Below are 22,041 nucleotides of genomic sequence, written 5' to 3' on the forward strand. Positions count from 1 at the left end.
AACCTATTTTTCACCCCAAGGACCAACTTACAGGATGGATCAGATGTGGCTTTAGAGCACAGGTTCCCAACCTTTTTTTTTTTTTTTAACCAGGGGCTATTTTCCAACATTAGTACCAAAAGGGTTATGAATCGGTTTTTGGTCAACTTTAGATTCATTTTGGTTATATGGGGTGCTGATTCAGAAAATTGCATTGGATAGACCACATCAACTCTAGTTTCGGATACAGAACATATGCCATCCAGTAATCGCCATCTACTTGCCCACAGAAAACTATATTTAATAATCTAGAGCTGATGTCGTCTATCCAATGCAATTTTCAGTATCAGCACTCCAAATAACCCCAGGAACAGGCCTAAAAACAAAGACACCAAGAATTTTTTTTGGAGTAGGGCTGTGTTATTATCTGTAGCAGTAACAGTGAGGCCATGGACCAAATTTTAGTTCTTACGGACTACTGGTGGTCCATGGACCACAGGTTAGGAACCACTGCTTTGAAGGGTCTCCAGTAAAGGAAGAAATCATCTAAAATCTCCAAGTGCCATTACTCCCTCCAAGAGAATTTCACCACCATATTAACTATCCCCCAGATAAATCTTCCCTATTACTTGCAGGATTTTTTATGCCACAAAGAAAACATTGAGGACATCTGAACCGTTTTCAGGCCAAACACATTCTACTTTTTATTACACATATTACACTCTTAAATAAAAATGCGCCACATAACTTTTTTTTGCATAGATATCTTACAATATACGAATTTAAAAAAGAATTATGAAACAGACCAGTAACAAAAATAAATCTTCTTCTTCATTAATAATCTTGATACATTAACATACCACCATCATATAATACAAATAATATTTTTTCTTAAATCTTAAGACTTTTGTACAGCCAAAAAAATTGACAAAGTAATATATTCATATATATATATTTATATTTATATATATAAAAAAGCTTAAAAAAAATAAAATGTCAACCAAAAAAGGCAGAACCGAGGGCTACAAGTTTGGGTACTTCTGCGATATACTAGAAATACCAGAGAAGGCCTGAGAGATGTGACCAAAGTTTTCTCCAGATGCACTTGGCAGAAACATCTGGCAAAGGGAAAGCCGTAGTGCAAAAACGAAAAGTCCTTCAAGCGTTATTGGTTGTTAGATAGGTATTGTGGTGTTTCTTGAGTCAAGGAATGATGGAGTTTCGACACTTAAAAGAAACGATACATACTTTCATAAATTAAAAAAGGGACTCTGGTAGATTTGTTTGATTGTTAAAGGAGTGGGTCACACCTTTAATAATGTGAGAAATGTTGGTGTAGTTCCCCCTCTTCATCTCTGTCTTGGTGCCTTTTCTTTTGTCACTGATGCTAAAAAACAAACCCTTTTAAAGGCAGGATGGCATTCCAGAGGAGCAATGTTCTCCTAATAAGTGCTTGAAATCTCTCTGAAATCTCTCAGAAGATCAATAATCACAAAGAAGTGGCAGAGTCAAATCTGTATTTTAAAAACTCAGTTACTCCACTTTAGCAAGTGGTTGTTCACACATGAAATGTGGAACATCTTCACTGCAAGTACAACAAGGTGCTGAGACAGGATGGAGAAGGAAGAGGAACCCTAATCTTAGCAGATATAGCCACATGTAGAATTATGGACCCAATTCAAGATCAATATATACAACTGCAGTTTGAAAACCTGTTTCTTGTAGTATTGAAACGCACCCGCCCCTCTTTCAAAGAAGAAGGGAAAGAAAGTAAGGACAGAAACATCACCTCCCATATCTCTCATCTAGTATGGCAAGAAAACTGAGTCAGGCTAAGAGACTTTGAGATCTTTGGATTTGGAAAGTGCAAAATGCATGGGGTGGTAGTCCTTAGATTTATTTGCACAAATTAAGAGCCAATTGCTGGGATTTCAGTGGCAAACACAGATCTGAACTAACCACATGCTTGTGCTGGTTTTAACTCTTCCTAAAGCAGGTCAATCAGTAAAACGTGGTGCAAATTCAAAGCCAACATTTAAAAAGACAGTTGCCCCACCAACATTAGAACTACCCATGATCAAACTTCCCCTGACTCACTTTATAGTTAGATTTTCCCCCTTTCCTGAGCTTCCTTGAAACAAAACCTGCATGTTCCAGACTCTGAGGAGGGAAACTACTAAAGTTACTAGGAACCAATGTTCAGGCATGCAAAACCCACTCGGTATTTTAAACTCAAAGTAATCTGTGAAGTTCTTGTGACCCTTGAGCCCTTTATGGGGCAGAGGCAGGACGTATGGAGGCAGGGTTCCCACAATAAAGGGTGTATCCTGAAGGGGGTCCCTATAGAAAGTATAGCCAGCAGGAGAAAGCCATGGAAAACTGATGGCAGAGAGTGGGAATGAGCCCTGGCCAAACCTGTGGTCCTCTCCCATGTTCCTTCAATAGTAAACCTGGCTTATATTGTACTCCCCACAAATATACTGTTTCCAGGCCAATGTTATTTGGGGATTTTGCATTAAAAACAAACTAAAGGCCTTGTTACACAGTGAAAATATTTGGAACACAAATTCCAGTGTATACAATGTGTTACGATGCCTCTATTATATAATTGCCTTCAATTCACTGGAAAAACTAATTGCCATTTCTAATTAGCGTCTTCACTTGCAGATGACACATGCTGAAATGTGTCCCTCCCCCCCCCCTTTTTTTTTTTTTTTTTTTTTTTTGCTAGAACAAAACAGCTTTGCAATTTGGACAAGTCTATGGAGCTGGAAAAAAACAACACCACAAAACCCTTGCAATTCCAACTATGGAGCAAAGTCTGACGTTTAAAAGGAGTTTGGAAATTTGGTGTTTAAGAATGAGCAGGCACAGAACTCAGAAATGCATGAGAAATTGATAAATGACATGTTGGATTATTGCAGTGGAACAAATATAATTTGAGCATTAACTAGTCTGGCCGATTAGCCTTCCAGAGCAATGCTTATTTGTCCTGTCCGCAAGTCGTAATACATGACAACCATATATTCACTGAAAGCACTACAAAAGTGGGAGAACTTCAGACTCCCAGGAATGCCTATCCAAGTGGACCTTACAACTGGACAGATTCATTTGTCAGGTTAACAGCCAGTTACACAAAAATCAAAACAAGTTTGATGTTCAGAGAACTTTGTGTTGATAGCAGATTTTGGCTCACTACAGTCAAAAGAGCAAAGTTGACTTTAAAAATATGTCATCTCTCACCATGTTTTAATTTCAATCTCAGGTTCCTCCTGTAACCCATTCTTGCACTCTATTCACTCATGGTACACAACAAAATATGTCTTCTAGCACAGGCAAAAACTTTCCTACATTAGCTGCCTCGTTTCTAAAACTCACTCACTGGTAGTATCCTCACCAAGCCAAGTGGAAATAGGCACTGTTGGTTACTACACCGGAGTTCAGTTTCATTTGTGTGGGAATATTAGTGGTCTTCTACTCAAAACATAAAGAAATCTGTGACATTTTAAAAGAGAGGGATGAATGAACCAATGTAAATTTCTAATTCCAAGAGCATACAGAAATAATGTATTACAAAACAAAACCTTGCCTTACTTCCGAAAATAAATCCATTCTCACTGAGATCCTCTTTTGTGGCTTTTCTTGGGAAGGGGAGGGGAATGAAGCATTGCTCTAATGTCATCCACAAACAAAGTTGGGGAGAGAGACTTAAATAAAGTCCTGTTAGGAGTTTTGCTCTTTCCAACGGGATTGTTCACGTTCTACTAATCACCTCTCAACAGGAAAGGGAAATCTTTGATGCCTCCTGGCTTATTTTGTAAAACAATGCCCTTCCAAATCAGTTTTAACATGGGACCAAGGGCAGAAATTATGAATCAGTATTTGATGTAGACCAGTGGTTCTCAACCTGGGGGTCCCCAGATGTTTTTGGCCTACAACTCCCAGAAATCCCAGCCAGTTTACCAGCTGTTAGGATTTCTGGGCCAAAACATCTGGGGATCCCAGGTTGAGAACCACTGATGTAGACAATATAATGCAATTCAAAGATAGCCCAATCCTATAGAGCAAACTTGCATACTGGGACACTAAAAATGGGATGCAGAACACCTGACCTATTAAAGCATTGAATGATGCCTCTCCACCGACTGGGCTGCTCCATATAAGTTTCCTTCCTTGTTCACCTGGTCGCATAGTCATTGTGCTAGACTTGTGGTTCTGAACCTGTGGGTCCCCAGATGTTTTGGCCTTCAACTCTCAGAAACCCTAAGAGCTGGTAAACTGGCTAGGATTTCTGGGAGTTGTAGGCCAAAACACCTGGGGACCCACAGGCTGAGAACCATTGTGCTAGACTATAGGATCAGGTGCTGCTTCTCACTCAAAAGTTGGGCTAAGAATTACTTTTTTGAACGACCCCCTGACTCCCTCAGGATGCTGTTTTGTAAGATTCTGGAAGTGAGCATCCAAAAAAAGTTAAGTTTTCTAAGTACTGCTCTTTGCAAGATCTCCTCCCATTAACATTTCTGCATCAAGGCTAAGCTCTAGGCCTGGAGAAGTTTGTCATCACTGTTGGAATGTAAGAAAACCCTCTCCTTAAAAAAAAAAAAGTAATGTACAGGAGAGTGAGCGCCAGAATGAGTGGTGAAAATAGGCCCTTGTAATATTTACAGACTTCCTTTTCAGGTTATTCAGGACTCTTGATATGAAAAAGGAATTTTCTAAAAAGCACAATTCTTTATTGTTCCAGCAACTCCCATTACACATGATTTCTCTTTCTCTGAATGACCTCAAAAACAGGAGGGAAATTCTGTGCACATCTCATAGTGCAATCCTGACTTCCATAAGATTCACCTCTTTAGTACAAAGTGGATTGCAGACTGGTCTTTTCAATAATAACCGAAAGGGATGGAGGAGCCAATGCCAGATGCTGACCAAAGGGACCTGATAGCCTTACTGGTAGGCATGACAAAGCAGTGGCAAAGGCATAGGGTACAAGTGACTGGCCAGCAGACTAATTTGTCAGCCACATATGAGGTACACCACACTGCGTGCTCTTGGCCTGTTCAGTGGTACATACCTGTCATGTTAGGAACCTAGCAGCTTCCATCAGCATTTTGCAATGCCTCCCATTACAGGTATCGGTTTCTTCTCCCCAAGTCACTACTAGGCTTTTATGTTTTGTCCTGCCACCTCAATTGTTTATTTTAACTAGTCTTTTTTATAAATAACTGGACATGTTTTTCTCATTAATTTTGGGGAGCCATTAGAAAGAGATGAAAGGCTAGTATAGGAACCCAATCTGCCACTATGGTATTTTCTGATTCTTATGATATGGGCCAACTTTGAACACCAGTGCGCAGTACAAATTTTGCCGTGAATTGCCTTTCCAGACACCTAAGAGGTGATGGTTTCATATTCTACAGTAATTAGTAGAGAAGTTAGAATGAATAAATATTAGATGCATCTATACCAGGCATGGGCAAACTTTTTTTTGCCTTGGGGCTGCATTGTAGGCCCAGCCAGGAGGGCTGGGTCACAAGGGAGGAGGACTGGGCACACGCTGAATAGGGAGGGCCCGGGAAAGGACGGGGCCAGGAGAGGGCAGGGCAGGGCTCGGGCAGGGCAGCTCGTCCCATTCTTATGCTGGGAGGAAGGCGGGACATGTGGCAACTGCCCTGATCCTCCTTCCCACCCTCTTCCCCCGATCCTCAGGCTGTCCTCTTGGCATTATACCAAGAGGAGAGTGAGACAGATGGCAGCTGAGTGTGCTCTGGAGGGCTCTCAGTTGCTGCATGACTTCCTCAAGCCAACCTCCCTGCATAAGGATGAGGTACTTGCACTGTCCTTATGCCGGGAGGAGGGTGAGACACACAGTAGTTGAGAATGCTCCAGAAGGTGCTCAGCTGCTACGTGCTTTCCTCCCCCAGATTTTTGGCATTAGGACGTGGCAGGCCAGAGAAAATGAGGAGGGCCTGAGATAAGCACCCTGGGGCCACATCTAGCCCCTGGGCCTTAGTTTGCTCATGCCTGATCTATACAGTAGAATTAGTGTGGTTTGACACCACTTTAATTGCCATGCTTCAGTGCCATGGATTGCTGGGAGTTGCAGCTCAATGGGGCACCAGCTCTATTGAACAGAGAAGGCTGAAAATTTTGAAAAACTACAGCTCCCATGATTCCATAGCACTGAGTAATGGCAATTAAAGTGGTGTCAAACTTCATTAATTCTACAGTGTAGATCAGTGGTTCCCAACCTTCGGACCTCCAGGTGTTTTGGACTTCAGCTCCCACAGTTCCTAACAGCTGGTAAGCTGGCTGGGATTTCTAAGAGTTGAAGTCCAAAACACCTGGAGGCCCAAAGGTTGGGAATCACTGGTGTAGATATACCTGTTGTTCCATTTTGTTTCTCTACTGCCACCTGCTTTCAGATTATTTGAAATACAGCATTACAAGAAAATGTCCACCAACTCCTGCAGATGATCGCTAAGAATACCAGAAGCAACAAGGTTTAACAACATTTCAGGTGATGACATTCATGGATATTACCCCAAGATTATTGTCATGACAAGTATGTTTGCACATTATGTAGGACGTCAAATGGACAGTATAGATTTTTTTCACATTTAGGCGTTCTGTCATCTCCCTCAGTTGATATTCCAAAACTGTCACATGATATTCAAATCCCAAAGTAGATGGCGCTCACAAAACCCACTGAACACTTGGGTAGGATAGAAAATATGCAAACACACATATAGAGAATTACAAGATTGTCCGCAAACAGTGCTCCAATATTTTCTAAATCATCGTTAACCATAAATCTTTGGAATAAAACATAGATCTCTCCCTTGTTCTTAAATGCCAACGTTCACTGCCCTTGCAGAGATGGTGCATTATTTTGGTCCATTTCTCTTCCCACGGTTAAGGGCCAGGCCTTATATTTGCAGCACAAACGGCCACTGACAGTCACAGTGTGCCTAGAAACTCTGATCCAAAAAGGAAGGAGCTTTGTTTGAAAATCTGATAGTTTGGTGAAATCAAAGATGGAAAGAAAGACCCAAAGGCCAAGTGCTAAGAATCCCTGTGTTTGTACTTACATTACACAATTTTTGATATCTTATGTGTGTGTGTGTGTGTGTGTGTGTGTGTGTGTATGTATATGTATACATTATATATATATTAAAAAGTTTTTTTAAAGGTTTTTGCATCCTAAACATAAATTAGGAAATTACTGAACAGTCAGCAAGTCAAAAAACAGTCAAAAGGAGGGCAGTGAGCTAGTTTTGTGAGTGGAAGAGCAGCAACCAAGGGAATATTACATGCTGTTTTCACTTCTCAGCTCATCTCGGAGGGATGGTTCCACATTATTCACTATACACAACCATTCTCAATGACTAGCTGTCCACCTGCATGGGAGGGAGAGTTTGAAAAGGCAGTCTTTGGAATCAGTGCCAGTTCCAACTAGCTAAAAATAGCCATTATAAAGGTAGAAGGTGTGTGTGTGTGGTACAGGGGAAACAACTGTCCAATTATCTACAAGATTCAAAAGTGAGTCTAACACATCCATTGCTTACCAATGGCCAAAGTGGACACATGCTTTTTTGCTTTGGAAAAAGGTCAGTGCACATTTTAAAAGCCACAACCCCTTTCCATCAACTGTAGAATGTTTTTATAATGGGAAAATTGTACAAGTTTGATAAATGGAGGAGGAAACCCTTGGCAAGGTGGGCCTTTCCTTTAGGGCAGAACGGTTTAGTGTTATTCATTTTTAACTGGACAAGGGTTCTTATTTTTCAACTTAGAACCATAATAATATTTCTACATGTCTGCCCAATCCAAGAATTTATATTTTGCAGGTGCCAGTCGCACAAGGAAGTTACCAAATGGGTTAAAAGGGCTAGCAAGAACAAGCGACCAGAACTGCAAACCATTCATTACGGGTTGCAACAAGCATGCCTCCCATTGGTGCAGAAGGAAAACCTGAAGTCATGCCTGAGTGATAGAATCCAAGACAGATATCCAGGTGTGTTACAAGAGTTCTGAGGAACACAGAGGAAAAAAGGTTCAAAGCTTTCAAACAAGCTTTTTTTTCAAGTTTTCATTAGGCAATTAAATAGGAAGTCTGAACTATGGCAGCATGGTAATGCCTCCAGGATATACTGTGGTGTTGGTCAGGGACTTCACTGGCCAAGCGCTGTGAAATCACATCAGCAGTCTTCCTAGTCCTCTAGTGCACAAGATGTGCAATAACCCAATATCAAAATGTAAGGAACTGAACAAAACAAAGAAAATATATATCCTTGACAAAGTGTCCATCAGTTTAAGCCAGGAAAGTGGTAGGCGTGTCCCAGGTGTCATTGCACAGTCTACTGCCAGTTAAGGCCATTGGTATTTTGTCTTAAACAGATCTTGACAAGTCAGTTCTATGAAGAACCAGAGCAGATAAAACTGTCCTTGAAGAGTCATGGTACATCCTTGTACATAATGGTTTCTCAAAAACAAAAACAGAAAGGAACCAAGACATGAATGTTTTGGCTACCAAACTGGGATTTGGTTTTTCTAGGTCATTAATTTCCCCTCTGAAATGTATTTAAAAGGAAAAGTCAGTGCTACAAATATGCAACTCCAAAACCGTGTCCCACTTCCTCAAGTTGCGTGGAAAAGCAAGTTATAGATGTTTCTGCTACTGCTGTTCGCCTGCATTAAATCCTCTTCTTTCTGCTTTGATTTCCATTGGCAATAAAAAGGGAACAAAAAAGCAAGGATCCCATTGTGTCGGAAGCAACCTTACCGACCTCTTCTGCTACCCTTTTCCTCTCACATGTCTTCTGCCTTCCAGACAGGCAATGTACTGAGAACAGGCGTATGCAATTAAGTAGAATTGGTTGCACGTGTTGAGTACAGAGGTCTACAAGTAATCAAGTTCTCTTCCTCTGAATGGCAGCAAGAGACAGACAATCCTGTTCCATCCATTCTCCCATGATGCTTCAGTCTAACTAAATCTGGACCATATGCAGTACGTTCAGTGATTTAGATGTGTCTCTTCATATGGAGGGCAAGGTGATCAGATCTTGAAAAACACCTGCAAAAGAAAGGTACAGATGTGAAATCAGGAACAAACACCAACATTTTTTTCAAGCATTATTTCTCATAGTAGACAAGAAAATCAACAGTAGATTAAATTCCCTGCTGACAAGTGTGCCTTAAAAAGCCAAAGCACCTGGTACTTGTTGGGAGATCTGGACATAACAAAGATCTCCAGTGAAGTAGCTGAGTTAGTCTCTTGTGGCCTAAAAAGGAGGAAGACAAGGGAGGAGAAAAATAATTATGGCAGCACATGGTTTTTATTTTAGCATGATCTTTCTTGGATATGAACTCAATCAGATGCAGGACTGGGTAATATTACAGCCATAGGAATTTTGCATACAGCTTCAAATAAATTAGACCCACCACATTTCAGAAAAAAGCAAGGATTTTGGTGTAGGGGACAGCGGGGAAAGGGTAGGGAAAACAATGTTGCTCTGAGTATAAATGTCATATGGATGATTTACCATCAGTCTAAGAAATACCATCTTCATTTGGTGGGTAAGAATATTGCTACCCAAAGCCAAGATCATACATTTTGCTATGGAAGGCTGGATACAGGAACCAAATGGCTGTAGGGCCAGTGATATTGGTCCTACCAAGAACCAACAATGCTAGGAAGAATGGCAATCACAAAGGAAAAAAATCACAGACCTCCTTCCTCCTAGGTCTTACATTCAGGGGATGTCTTATTTTCGGGAAAACACGGTAGTATATTACCTATATTCAGTGTTCAAGGTAAAACCTGTGTATGTTTTTCCCGACAACGAATATCTATAGGCAAAGCTCAAATATTTCTAAAAAGAAAGGAAAATCACTCAAATCTTTCCCATCTTTGTTTACTTCTAACCTCTGTTTAACAGCAACATGGAATCTCCTCTGCAATTAAATGCATACATTATTTATTTTAAAAAATTAAAACTCTGCTGACTGAATGCTAATTTATTCCTCAATGTTATTCTACCCATTTGAGCAGCTTATATCTAGAAATATTTTCTAATATATAATTCTTAGAAAAGGTCACAACTTCAACATTTAATCCACTTCCAACATTCTCACCTCGACAATAGCCATCCTCATAACATCCTGCCTGAAAAAGTTATCTCCAAAACAGGCCCATTGTTTTGTGCCAATTTGGTTGCTTACATGTTCAATCAATTATTGTATAATTGTGAAGTCAGAGGGTTTTTTCTTTTTTTTTGCATTGCTCTGCATTGCTGCAAAACAAAACAAAACAAAACAAAATATTAACTGGCCTCACTGAAGTTTGAAGCTGAATTTTAAATCTTAGCTCTAGAACAGGTGGCATTAGATAGAAGGAGAGAATCATTGCCTTTAAAAATAAGTGCCACTGCCTAATACCAAACATTTGCAACTGGAGAAAGGGAGGGCTTCCCCACCAGAGAAAACGGATTCCACTCAGCCTTGAATTCTGACTTCTTCCATTTTAGAAATTAACACACCAGAGCCAATAGGCTTTATTGAGCCAGGAAGTTGGAATCGTGCGTTCTTTTGTGTTCCAAGAAAAGACAGTATATTGCCTTCTTTGGTGGGAGACAACAAAGCCTTATTATAACCAATGTGTTGTAATTCAGCAGGCTTGCCATCGCAAGAATTTTCTCCAAGCAGCAGCATACCAAATAAGTCCTGGCACAGTAATCCCTCCAGTCTGCAAGATTTGACAAAGCAACACAGTCTCGCTACGAGCGAGGCCACGGCACAGAGCAATTCTGAGTGGGTGCCAGGGAGATAGGCCCCACTTGGCATTTTGGGATGGCTTTGGAGCAAAATTACTCCACAAAACACTGCCCCTAACATCCAGAAGGAAGCATTGGCTTTTCATTCTCATCAAGTCAAAGCATTATGAAGTAGCACACAGGAAAAAAATTTCAGCATTCGTAGGTAAATAGGAGCAATTGTTCATTTAACAACAACAACAACTTTATTCTTATATCCCACCCCATCTCCCTGAAGAGACTTGGGGCAGCTCACATGGGGACCAAGCCCAGCAATGCACAATAAAATACAATCACATAAATACATTTAAAACATATAAACATAAAATCATAAAACATATAATACATTAAAACATACTCAAGCAATAACTAATAGTCAGGCACAGTGAACATATTCCACTGGGGCAAGGTAAATGTTGTCTGTGTACAATATCTTATAAACCTCTACTGAATGAATCGGAAGAATTGCAGTAACTGGGTCTAGGTGGAGGTAAGAGACAGTCTTCAATTTATGCCAATTTAATCAAACGGACATTTAAATAGCCAGGTTTTCAGATGTTTACAGTTAAATTGAGGAGACCAAATGTAATGTCAGGAAAAGATGATGTTGTATGATTACATATGAAAGCTGGGGGTACCAAAGAGGTCAAAAAAAAAAACTAGATAATGGTGATGAATGAGAAAAGATCACTTTTCACCTTAGCTGTGAACTCAGAGGTAACTCTTAGGTGACCCATTTTTTCTCCCTCTCCCAAGTGTAACAATAGTGAGAGTTATTTTACAGAAGACTCTTACAAGGTTCAGTGAGATGATACATGATGTGCTGTGAGAACCTGAAATGTGCTGTATAATATTTTTTGCATTAAGATTACATTAACCACCACCATCTCTAGGGACTCTTGACATTCTGGTGGTGAGGTGAATGGGGTATGGTTATATTACACATGGTATGCAACATGCAAGGGAGCCAGTGTCATGTAATGGTGTAGGTGTTTGACTATGACTGGAGAAGAGGGTTCGAATCAACGTTCGGCTATGGAAACCACCTTCAGAAAGTCACACTATCTCAACCGCAGAGGAAGGCAAAGACAACCCTACTCTCAACAAATCTTGCCAAGAAAACCCCATGATGGTTTTGTACTAGGGTTGCCATAAGTCAAAAATGAATTGAATATACATGACAACAAATACAACAACACTCTTTGATATAAACAATATTTTACCGGAAATACCTAGAGAAAGGCAACAACCTATTAATTGAGATAATACTCAGAGCATTGCACAAGTTCACTTTCAGCTTCCATGGGGACCACATCTGCTCCTGTTTCCCAGTGTTATGATAGCTATAGCACACCGTTAGTATGCTTGTTGATGCCAGAAATCAGCATGAAACCTTTTGACTTCAACAATTTAGCTATGGTAGTTCACAGATTACTACTTAAGACTACTGGAACCAATGTATTCTATGTGTGGTTTCCCATGAAAATAATTTGAAAGTTTAGGACAGAACACAGCAGCTAGATTGTGAGCTGTTCAACAGTGAAACTCTCTGCCCCAGGGTGAGGTGGAAGCTCCTTCTTTGGAGGATTTTAAGCAGACGCTGGCTGGCCATCTGTCGGGGTGCTTTGAATGCGATTTTCCTGCTTCTTGGCAGGGAGTTGGACTGGATGGCCCACGAGGTCTCTTCCAACTCTATGATTCTATGAATCTATGAACCAGAATATCATGAAGATATCATGCAATGATTGCATTAGGTGACAATATGCCTCTGTTCTGAATTCAAGGTGGCAATCATATTTAAAGTCCTTGAAGTGGTGTCCCTCCCCATGGTATCTGTGTCCCAACAATGAGTTCAACATATGCTGTGTAGACATGGATAAAGGGCTTTCTTTGCTGTGGCATCCTAGTTGTGGTCTGTTTCACATTGTTTTAACCAGATTAGATTGAGTTCATTTGTATGCTGCTTTGAGATGTTATGATGAAAGGCAAGATATAAATATTTTAATAAATAATTTAAATTAAAATAGGGCTCACCTGAGACTTAAGCAAACAATTTGCTGAGGAAAGTTCTAAATATTCATCTATTTAAAAGCATTTTTATACTTCCCATCAAGAGCAAGTTCGTTTCCAAATGACAGAGTGTGGTTAAAATTAATGGCAGTTTAAACACTTGGATCTACAAGAAGAACCTATTGATTCTGGGTCTACTCCAGTTGGGACTAACTAGAGGATTTAGGTGAAGGTCTAAACGGCCACACGGTATATGCTGTTTCACTCTCCACATTCACATGGGAAACCAATCAATTTAGAGCAGAAAGAACAAGGTTAAATCACAAGCTATTACAAGTCATATTCCAGGTATAAATTGAAACAGAAATTTGTCAGAATAGAAAAACATCCTTATTCAGTTAATCACACACTTATTTTCTTTTACAAATGAGAGCTCAAAAGAGATTATCCTGCATGCTCTTGAGAATAGGGAAGGAAGGGGATGAGTAATGAAAGCAAATGTTACAATCAAAGCTGGCACAATTAAATAAAGAAAACCATCATTCTGCCAATTTGAATAAAGTAAGTTTCTGGGTAAGCAGCAAGGCTCTCATTCCCACAGATAATCTAACATGAAAAAGAAAAGCACAGGATACGTTTCATGGAGGGAAATGTCATTATTCACATAGAGACGTTTCTCTGTACTACAGCCCTCCTGTACAGGTGGAGATTCACTAAGGACTTCATCACATGGATGAGGTCCAGAGTTGCGATTCACCAGCTTCCATGACAAATCAGGGCGGCAGCAGGACAATCCGGAGCTTCGGCAGGGGGTTGATGCTTCCCCATCACATGTGGGGAATCGTTGCTGTGCGGCTTAATCCTACGGTAGCCCCATTGTTCCTAGTGGAACATGGGGAAGCTACCATGTTGACGGTGCAGCGTCCTACCACGCTGCCATCCCTGTTCACCCACAGAGCCCAGCCGGAAGTCAGCCTACGTTGTCTGATGGGCAGCATGGGGCTGCATGAGTAAACTGGGGCAGAAACATCCTAAGGCGCTTTTTTTTTTTACGTGTGATTAGATTGATAGTGCTTATTTCATGTCTCTGCTTATAAAGGTGCCCACTTTAACTATGGTTAGAAAGCAAAACACCAAAGCTATTTGGTCCCTTTGCATTTACACTAAGCATCAGAGTATCTCAAGTGATTGGGCCATGTGGGTTGTAACAAAAGCTATACAGCCTGCCTTTATGCTTTTATTACATTGTAATGGAATGATATAGATCAGTGGTTCTCAACCTGGGGTCCCCAGATGTTTTTGACCGTCAACTCTCAGAAATCCTAACAGCTGGTAAACTGGTTGGGATTTCTGGGAGTTGTAGGCCAAAAATATCTGGGGATCCCAGATTGAGAACCACTGGTATAGATGGTCCTCCACTCCTAGATTAGATAAAGACAGAGCACAGCCTATGTATTGGACTGGTCCAGGAGCATCCTATGCTGCCGAGTGGGAAATTCAATAATGGGGTGTTGTGTGGTTTCTGGACTGTATGGCTGTGTTCTAGCAGCATGTTTCACCTGCATCTGTGGCTGACAGCTTCTGAGGTTCCTCTGAAACATCAGGATAAAGATGCTGCTAGAACACGACCATGCAGCTGGAAACTATACAACACCCCAGTAATCCCAGCTGTGAAATCCTTCAACAATACACTGAATTCAAATTTGCTTTAACCCAGGGATGGCGAATCTGCAGCATGCAAACTGTATGCAGTCCATAAACCCCACTTCTGTGGTCTTTGAAGTCCATTGGCTATTCCTCACAAGCTTCTCCCAGTTTTAATTTCTGGCCCATTCTCGAGACAATTGGGCACTCAAAATGCCCCAAACCTGCAAACATGGTCTTTTTGTTACTTTATTCCTCTAGAACAGTGGTTCTCAACCTGTGGGTCCCCAGGTGTTTTGGCCTACAACTCCCAGAAATCCCAGCCAGTTTATCAGCTGTTAGGATTTCTGGGAGTTGAAGGCCAAAATAATTGGGGATGCAAAGGTTGAGAACCATTGATCTAGAACCTGACAAACTTTTTTCCCAGATCAAACCCTGCCTCAAATGGTGATAGGAAGGGGCTTCATATGTGTTAGGAAGAACAGATGTGGTCCAATGGAATGCCTGAGAGAAAACAGATTTCTGTTCCCATAGAGCTGCCTAATCTCTGTGTTGGCAGTGTAAAAGAAATAGGACACGGAACAAAGGGAAAACTGGGGAAAGAGATCAATGGATGGAGAAGAAACTTCATATGTGATATTCCCAACTCATTCAAAGGTGCTTTAAAAACACGGAGCTACAGTCAGAGGTAAAGGAAACCTCCTCCATTATATTGTTGGAAATTAGCCCTGAACCTTTCAGAAAAATGAAGTACATACAGTATATGTGTGGGTGTGAATCAGAAGCAAGATCCCACAATTCAGTAGCCTAAATACCTAGCACCAAAATACAGAAAGCAACTCTGTGAAAAACTGCAAACATGCACAAAGGCATTTTCCTTTCCAAATGCATGAAAAAAATTTAATTCAAAGAACATCAGACTTGGACATTGAGAACTAGAATCATAGAATCATAGAATAGTAGAGTTGGAAGAGACCACATGGGCCATCTAGTCCAACCCCCTGCTAAGAAGCAGGAAATCGCATTCAAAGCACCCCCGACAGATGGCCATCCAGCCTCTGCTTAAAAGCCTCCAAGGAAGGAGCCTCCACCACAGCCCCGGGGAGAGAGTTCCACTGTCGAACAGCTCTCACAGTGAGGAAGTTCTTCTAGCTGTGTTGTTCTTTGGCTTCTGTTTTATGCTATGTTAGATGGCTTGAATGATATTGTGACAAACTAACAAAAGGGAAAGGGTTAATTTTAAGCCTAGACATGCTGAAATCTATCTCTGAAACCTGCCTGGCTTATTCTTAAAAGAAGATGACAACACAAAAGCAACCGGCTTCACTGTAAGAAGACAATTCCCCGGCTGCTTGGATCGAGTGCAGTTCCACTAACATCAATGGTAATACAACTCTCCCACTGCCCTCAAAAAGAAGAAGACATGTCTTGCTTTGGTAGACAAAGAAACGTACAGAAGAGGCAAGGCTCCAAAGAACGTTTCTTAGTTGATGTTATCCCCCTTGCTAAACAAACAGAAAGCGTAGGCGAATGTCCACAGATAAAAGGCGGGGGAAGGCAAGAAAGAGCCCTGGCAGAGAACAGAAGGAGAGCAAACTGGTGGGGTGCCTCAGGCAGACAGGATGTGAAAAATGATCAGATTTCTTTCCCATTAAAGGATGTGTCCCTGTTTATGTCCAGTGCATCGTCTTCTCCATGCTGCAGCAGCCTAATGGGCTCAGTTGGGAGCTAAATAGATCTTTGATTGTATTATCAGCAATTTCTTATTACAGCAGAGGTCTTCAGGCTGCTTTAAAAAGACGGGCAATTTTCTAAAAGCGAAGAGTTACATATATAAATAGGGTTTTAAAAGAAGGCACTACAAGATGTAAGTACATTACTCGATTACAGCCTCAGTAGAATCTCAGTTGTAGACTGGGAATGGCCAGCATCTCCAATTAGATGGCTTGCTGATTGGCCGTGACAATGCTATTGGGGGTGGGGGGGGGGGTGTTATTACTGGGAAACCTGATCTTCCTTGCATTTGAACACATCTCTGGAAATACACAGAGAGCCATGAAAGATCATGCTAAAATAAATGAAGTACAGTTGTCCCTCCATATTTCTGATTGTTGCTTTTTGCAGATTTGACTATTCAAGGATGTGATTAAAATAGGAATCTCTGGGTCAGTGGTTCTCAACCTGTGGGTCCCCAGGTGTTTTGGCCTACCACTCCAAGAAATCCCAGTCAGTTTACCAGCTGTTAGGATTTCTGGGAATTGAAGGCCAAAACATCTGGGGACCCACAGGTTGAGAACCACTGCTCTAGGTCCTCCAGTGTGACTTCCTCAGGTTATGCTGAAGGACTTAGAGATTCCTAGAAATAACACTTCTTTAGGAATCTCTGTGTCCTCCAGTGCACTTCTATGGTCAGGTTCCAGCAAACATTGACCATGGAGTCATGCTGCAAGGCCTTGAAATTCATAACTAAGTGTTATCTTATTTTTTTTAAGTAGCAATGTTGTTATTCATGGGGTTTTTTTTCACATTCACGGGAGTCCTGTGCCCCTAACCCCAGCGAATATGGAGAGCTGACTGTCGTCTTGAAAAATACCGACAGATTCCTTGAATGCCATCAAACCAGGAAGACTTCACTGGACACTTTTAAAATGACAATTTATAGTAACTTCTAAAAGTAACAAGAAACCACAACTTGTAACATCAGAAAACTTAGCTTCATTCTTGCTCATTATTGTTACTTTTGAAACCTAGTTTTATTCAGCTCTTTTTGTTTGACTTGGATTAAAGTAACTAGTTTTGGGCACAGAGATTTCCAAGCTCTGTCCGTAGACGAGGAGCCACTTCTGTTTAAAAAAAACAAATCCTCTGTACTAAAGAGAGACCCAAAGAATATCTGTCAATCTATGGATGTTAATAGTACTGTGCGCAGTTATATATTGCTGTTTGCTTATATATATATATATATATATATATATATATATATATATATATATATACACACACACACACACACACACACACACACACATACACACACACACACACACATATACATACATACATACATACATGAAGATAAATTTAAATGTATGTGTGAGAGCATTTTCAAGTTTCCTGTCAACTTATGGTGGTCTCATTAATTTGATAGGACTTTATTACACAAGGAATTCTCAGACATTGTTTTGACAGTAACTTCCTCTAAATTATAGCTGACAGAACCTCATATAGCACACAGCTCCAAATACTAACCAGGGCTGATCCTGCTTCTTTATTGTGTCAGAAGCGAATTGAGGCAAGTCGCTTCTGGTGTGAGAGAATTGGCCATCTTTAAAGATGTTGCTCAGGGGACGCCCGGATATGTTATCATCCTCCGGGGGGCTTCTCTCATGTCCCTGCATGGGAAGCTAGAGCTGACAGAGGAGAGCTCATCCAATCTCGCAGATTCGAACCACCAACCTTCAGGTTGTGTTCAGCTGGCATAAGGGTTTAACCCATTGCACCACATGTGACTCTGTTTACCCTCCTAGATCAAACAGTATTTACAACACAATTATTAGCTGCATTCCCCTTTAGTCTGTAGGAATCATAAGGGTTTGTAACCACAACTTCCCTTCTGCAGATAGCCATTTTTTCTATTATTTTTTATTGTTTATAAGAAGTGGTCTCCCCCCCCCCCCCCTCTCTTTCTATTATGTGCAAGTTTTGTGATTTAATTATTAGACAGGGCAATATGACATTTTGGCATGGTTTCTGCTCTCTGTTGCACTTTTCTGTTAGCAGTTTCACTACAGTTTGTAACCAGATTTGTTTTCATTAATACTTTTCATTATGCACATATTTTTGAAGTTGGTTGATATTTATTGCAAGCCCACGTTTTGAAATATGACTTCTTGTTTATTTTAGCACTGAAGAGGAAGCTTCAAATGGAAGCACACTGACATTTTGTGTGCCTGATTAATCTGATTCCTAAAAGTTGCCTATTTATCAACAATCTTTTTGGGGCTTGGATTTTGTTTTATCCACTCTCTGGCCCTTCTTCATAACTCTGGGATGTTGTGGGGCCTATTTTCATTATCTACATGTCCAACCTATTCACAGACAGAGGGGTGAGAGGAGGTCTGATTTATTGGGGTTTTTTTATAGTCATGGCTCCCATTAAATAAATAGAAGGGAGAATAATGAAATAAATTATCTTTGTTTACTATTGACTCTGGGGACCTGCATGGTTATACCTCCTTTTTCAAAGTACAGTAGAGTCTCACTTATCCAAGCTAAACAGGCCGGCAGAAGCTTGGATAAGCGAATATCTTGGATAATAAGGAGGGATTACGGAAAAGCCTATTAAACATCAAATTAGGTTATGATTTTAAAAATTAAGCACCAAAACATCATGTTATACAACAAATTTGACAGAAAAAGTAGTTCAATACGCAGTAATGTTATGTTGTAATTACTGTATTTACGAATTTAGCATAAAAATATCACGATATATTGAAAACACTGACTACAAAAATGGCTTGGATAATCCAGAAGCTCGGATAAGCGAGGCTTGGATAAGTGAGACTCTACTGCAACAGCATTGAAAATATCTTATTGAAATAGTGTGAAAAGGAGGTATGAGCCAAATCTAAACTGCAAAATTTCAATCATACAAGTAATTTGGAACCCCCCTTTTTTCTTTCTGTATTATAAAGGTAAAGATAAAAGATTTCCCTGACATCAAGTCGAGTCGTGTCTGACTCTGGGGGTTGGTGTTCATCTCTATTTCTAACCCAAAGAGCCTGCGTTGTCCGCAGACACCTCCAAGGTCATGTGGCCAGCATGATTGCATGGAGTGCCATTGCCTTCCCGCCAGAGCGGTACCTATTGATCTACTCACATTTGCATGTTTTTGAACTGCTAGGTTGGCAGAAGCTGGTGCTAACAACAGGAATTCACCCCACTCCCTAGATTCGAACCTCTAACCGTTCAGTCAGCAAGTTCAGCAACTCAGCAGTTAAACTCACTGTGCCATCGGGGGCTCCTTCCTGGATTTAAAAATAAGCCCACGTTCTGGTTGGGAATAAAATGTTGCTGCTAGTTCTAAGAACTTCCCCCCAATATCTGGCACAATAGAAATGTCATTGGGTTTTTTAGAAAAGCTAGAATAACAGATACCACAACTATAACGAGCTGGGTCTATGCCACCAAGCAGATGGGCTTGGTTAGCATCAAGGCCAAACATCAACAGCTGTCCCATAGCATGAAAGACTCAATTTGTATTAGTGGCCTTGCTTGTTACTTTTTTTTTTTTTTTTTGCATTAGCTTAGTGCTTTGAGACTGGAAAAATATACAGGGTGTTTGAAAAAGAACTCCCTAGTTTTAATGTATTTATATTTAAAACTAGTGAGTTCTTTTTCAAACACCCTGTATATCATATGATAGGCACATACGATGTACAAGAAACATAAATTAATTTTGTATTTTGACTTGGTTCCCATCGCCAAGACATTTAGTTATCTATAAGCAAAGATTCCAAAAGCAGGGGAAAATCCAAAACACTTCTGGCTCTAGGCATTTTGGATAAAGAATATGCAAACCTATATGCAAGGAACCATTCAAGCAGCAATTAGAAACCAAGAGTCCACACAAACCATGTTTGGTGATGACTCTATAATATACCTTTTGAGTTTTCAGGAACAAGGTTTTGTCTGTCTAGTAAGGAGGAAGTCATATTCCCACCAGACATCCTTCTAAATCTGTTAAACGTATCTTGAAATGTTTGGAGCATTTAACTTAGAGTGGAAAGGATACAATCATGCATGGGTAAACTTCAGCACTTCAGGAGTTTTGGACTTCGATTCCCACAATTCCTAAGAGCAGGTAAACTGGCTGGGATTTTTGGGAGTTGAAGTCCAAAACACCTGGAGGGCCGAAGTTTGCCCATGCCTGCATTACAGGGTCCTCCTATAACCTCATCCCTCTCAGATATTTTCCCCAAATAGAGGAATTCATATATAGTATTTTAAAAATTATTTGAGGGCACTTCAAGACAGGGTCAAAGTTTAGAGAAAACAGAAATCCTTACCTATCACAATGGTTGCACTTAAAGGGCTTGGCCCCCGTGTGTTTCCTGTAATGCCGCGTGAGTTCATCACTTCGCGCAAAACGCCACTCACACCCTTCCCATGAACACTTGTAAGGCTTCTCACCTGCAAAAGAGACCAGAGGGATCGTGTTAGTGCTGAGAAAAAAATAAGTCAGTAGGTAGGGTTGCTGTGACATTATAGCCATTTCAAGGGCTTTGGATCCCACAAATGATATGGAAGGCTTTCACTGCCAACTCCCCTAACTCTGCCTTTCCCAATGTCCCAGCAATGGGAGTGTGAGAAATGAACACATTCAACAGCATTGCAATACGTCAAAGGCTACCCAGTTATAGTGCTAGTTATACTGCATCTTGTACAGGACTGCTATGTGTCAGAGGCTACTCAGATGGTACTCCACAAAAGTCAACATCGACACTGAAATACAACACTGCCTGAACTCTGCGAGTGCAGCATTATTCCGTATGAAGCAGAGAGTGTTTTATGATTGGGACATCCGTAGAGATACCAAGGTGCTTGTTTATAAAGCCATTGTCCTCCCAACCCTGCTCTATGCCTGCGAAATGTGGACGGTCTACAGACATCACACTCAACTCCTGGAGCGTTTCCATCAGCGTTGCCTCAGAAAAATCCTACAACTCTCTTGGGAAGACAGGCGGACAAATGTCAGCGTGTTTGAGGAAGCAAAGACCACCAGCATTGAAGCCATGCTCCTACGCCATCAACTCCACTGGACTGGCCATGTTGTCCAAATGCCCGATCACCGTCTTCCAAAGCAGTTGCTCTACTCTGAATTCAAGAACGGGAAACGTAATGTTGATGGGCAGGAAAAGAGATTTAAAGATGGGCTTAAAGCCAACCTTAAAAACTGTGGCATAAACACTGAGAACTGGGAAGCCCTGGCCCCTGAGCGCTCTAACTGGAGGTCAGCTGTGACCAGCAGTGCTGTGGAGTTTGAAGAGGCACAAATGGAGGGCTTAAGGGAGAAATGTGCCAAGAGGAAGGAGCATCAAGCCAACCTTGACCGGGACCGCCTTCCACCTGGAAAATGATGTCCTCACTGCGGGAGAACATGCAGATCATGAATAGGTCTCTTCAGCCATCTACGGACACACCCCCAAGATGGAAGACAATCATCCTCGAACTAGGAGGGATCGCCTAAGTAAGTACTCAGATGGTAGTGAACCACCATGGCTATACCCTGAGTAATCCTGTTATTGACAGGTAATGGAGGGATATGTTGAATTCTCGGGTACCTCTGTGTGTATGTCACTTGTCAACTTATGGTGATCCATGAATTTCTTATGGCTTTCTAAGGTAAGCAATACCTAGAGGTGGTTTTGTCAGTCCTTTCCTCAGAAATGTAGTCTACAGAAGCTGACATTCATGAGTGGTCTCTCATCCAAGGGCTAAGAATGGCCAAATTTACTTAGCTCCCAAGAACAGATGGCATCTGATGCCCTCAGGATATTTAAGTACCTATGACCAAGCTACAACCCGTAGTAGT

At 41.0% G+C, this 22,041-nt stretch overlaps 1 protein-coding gene across 1 annotated transcript in view; it reads right to left on the reverse strand.

The window, feature by feature from the left end:
- Nucleotides 1-657: 657 nt before the first annotated feature.
- klf7 (KLF transcription factor 7) overlaps nucleotides 658-22,041 on the reverse strand; it is a 96,268-nt gene continuing 74,884 nt past the window's right edge. The window contains exons 3-4 of the mRNA XM_062962518.1: nucleotides 20,516-20,639; nucleotides 658-9,055 (exon numbers count right to left, since the gene is read on the reverse strand). Coding sequence (XP_062818588.1) covers nucleotides 9,004-9,055; nucleotides 20,516-20,639 — 176 coding nt within the window. The 3' untranslated portion in view covers nucleotides 658-9,003. The remainder of the gene's footprint in view (nucleotides 9,056-20,515; nucleotides 20,640-22,041) is intronic.

The sequence above is a fragment of the Anolis carolinensis genome, chromosome 1 (genome assembly GCF_035594765.1).
Source record: "Anolis carolinensis isolate JA03-04 chromosome 1, rAnoCar3.1.pri, whole genome shotgun sequence".
In the NCBI taxonomy this organism is placed as follows: domain Eukaryota; kingdom Metazoa; phylum Chordata; class Lepidosauria; order Squamata; family Dactyloidae; genus Anolis; species Anolis carolinensis.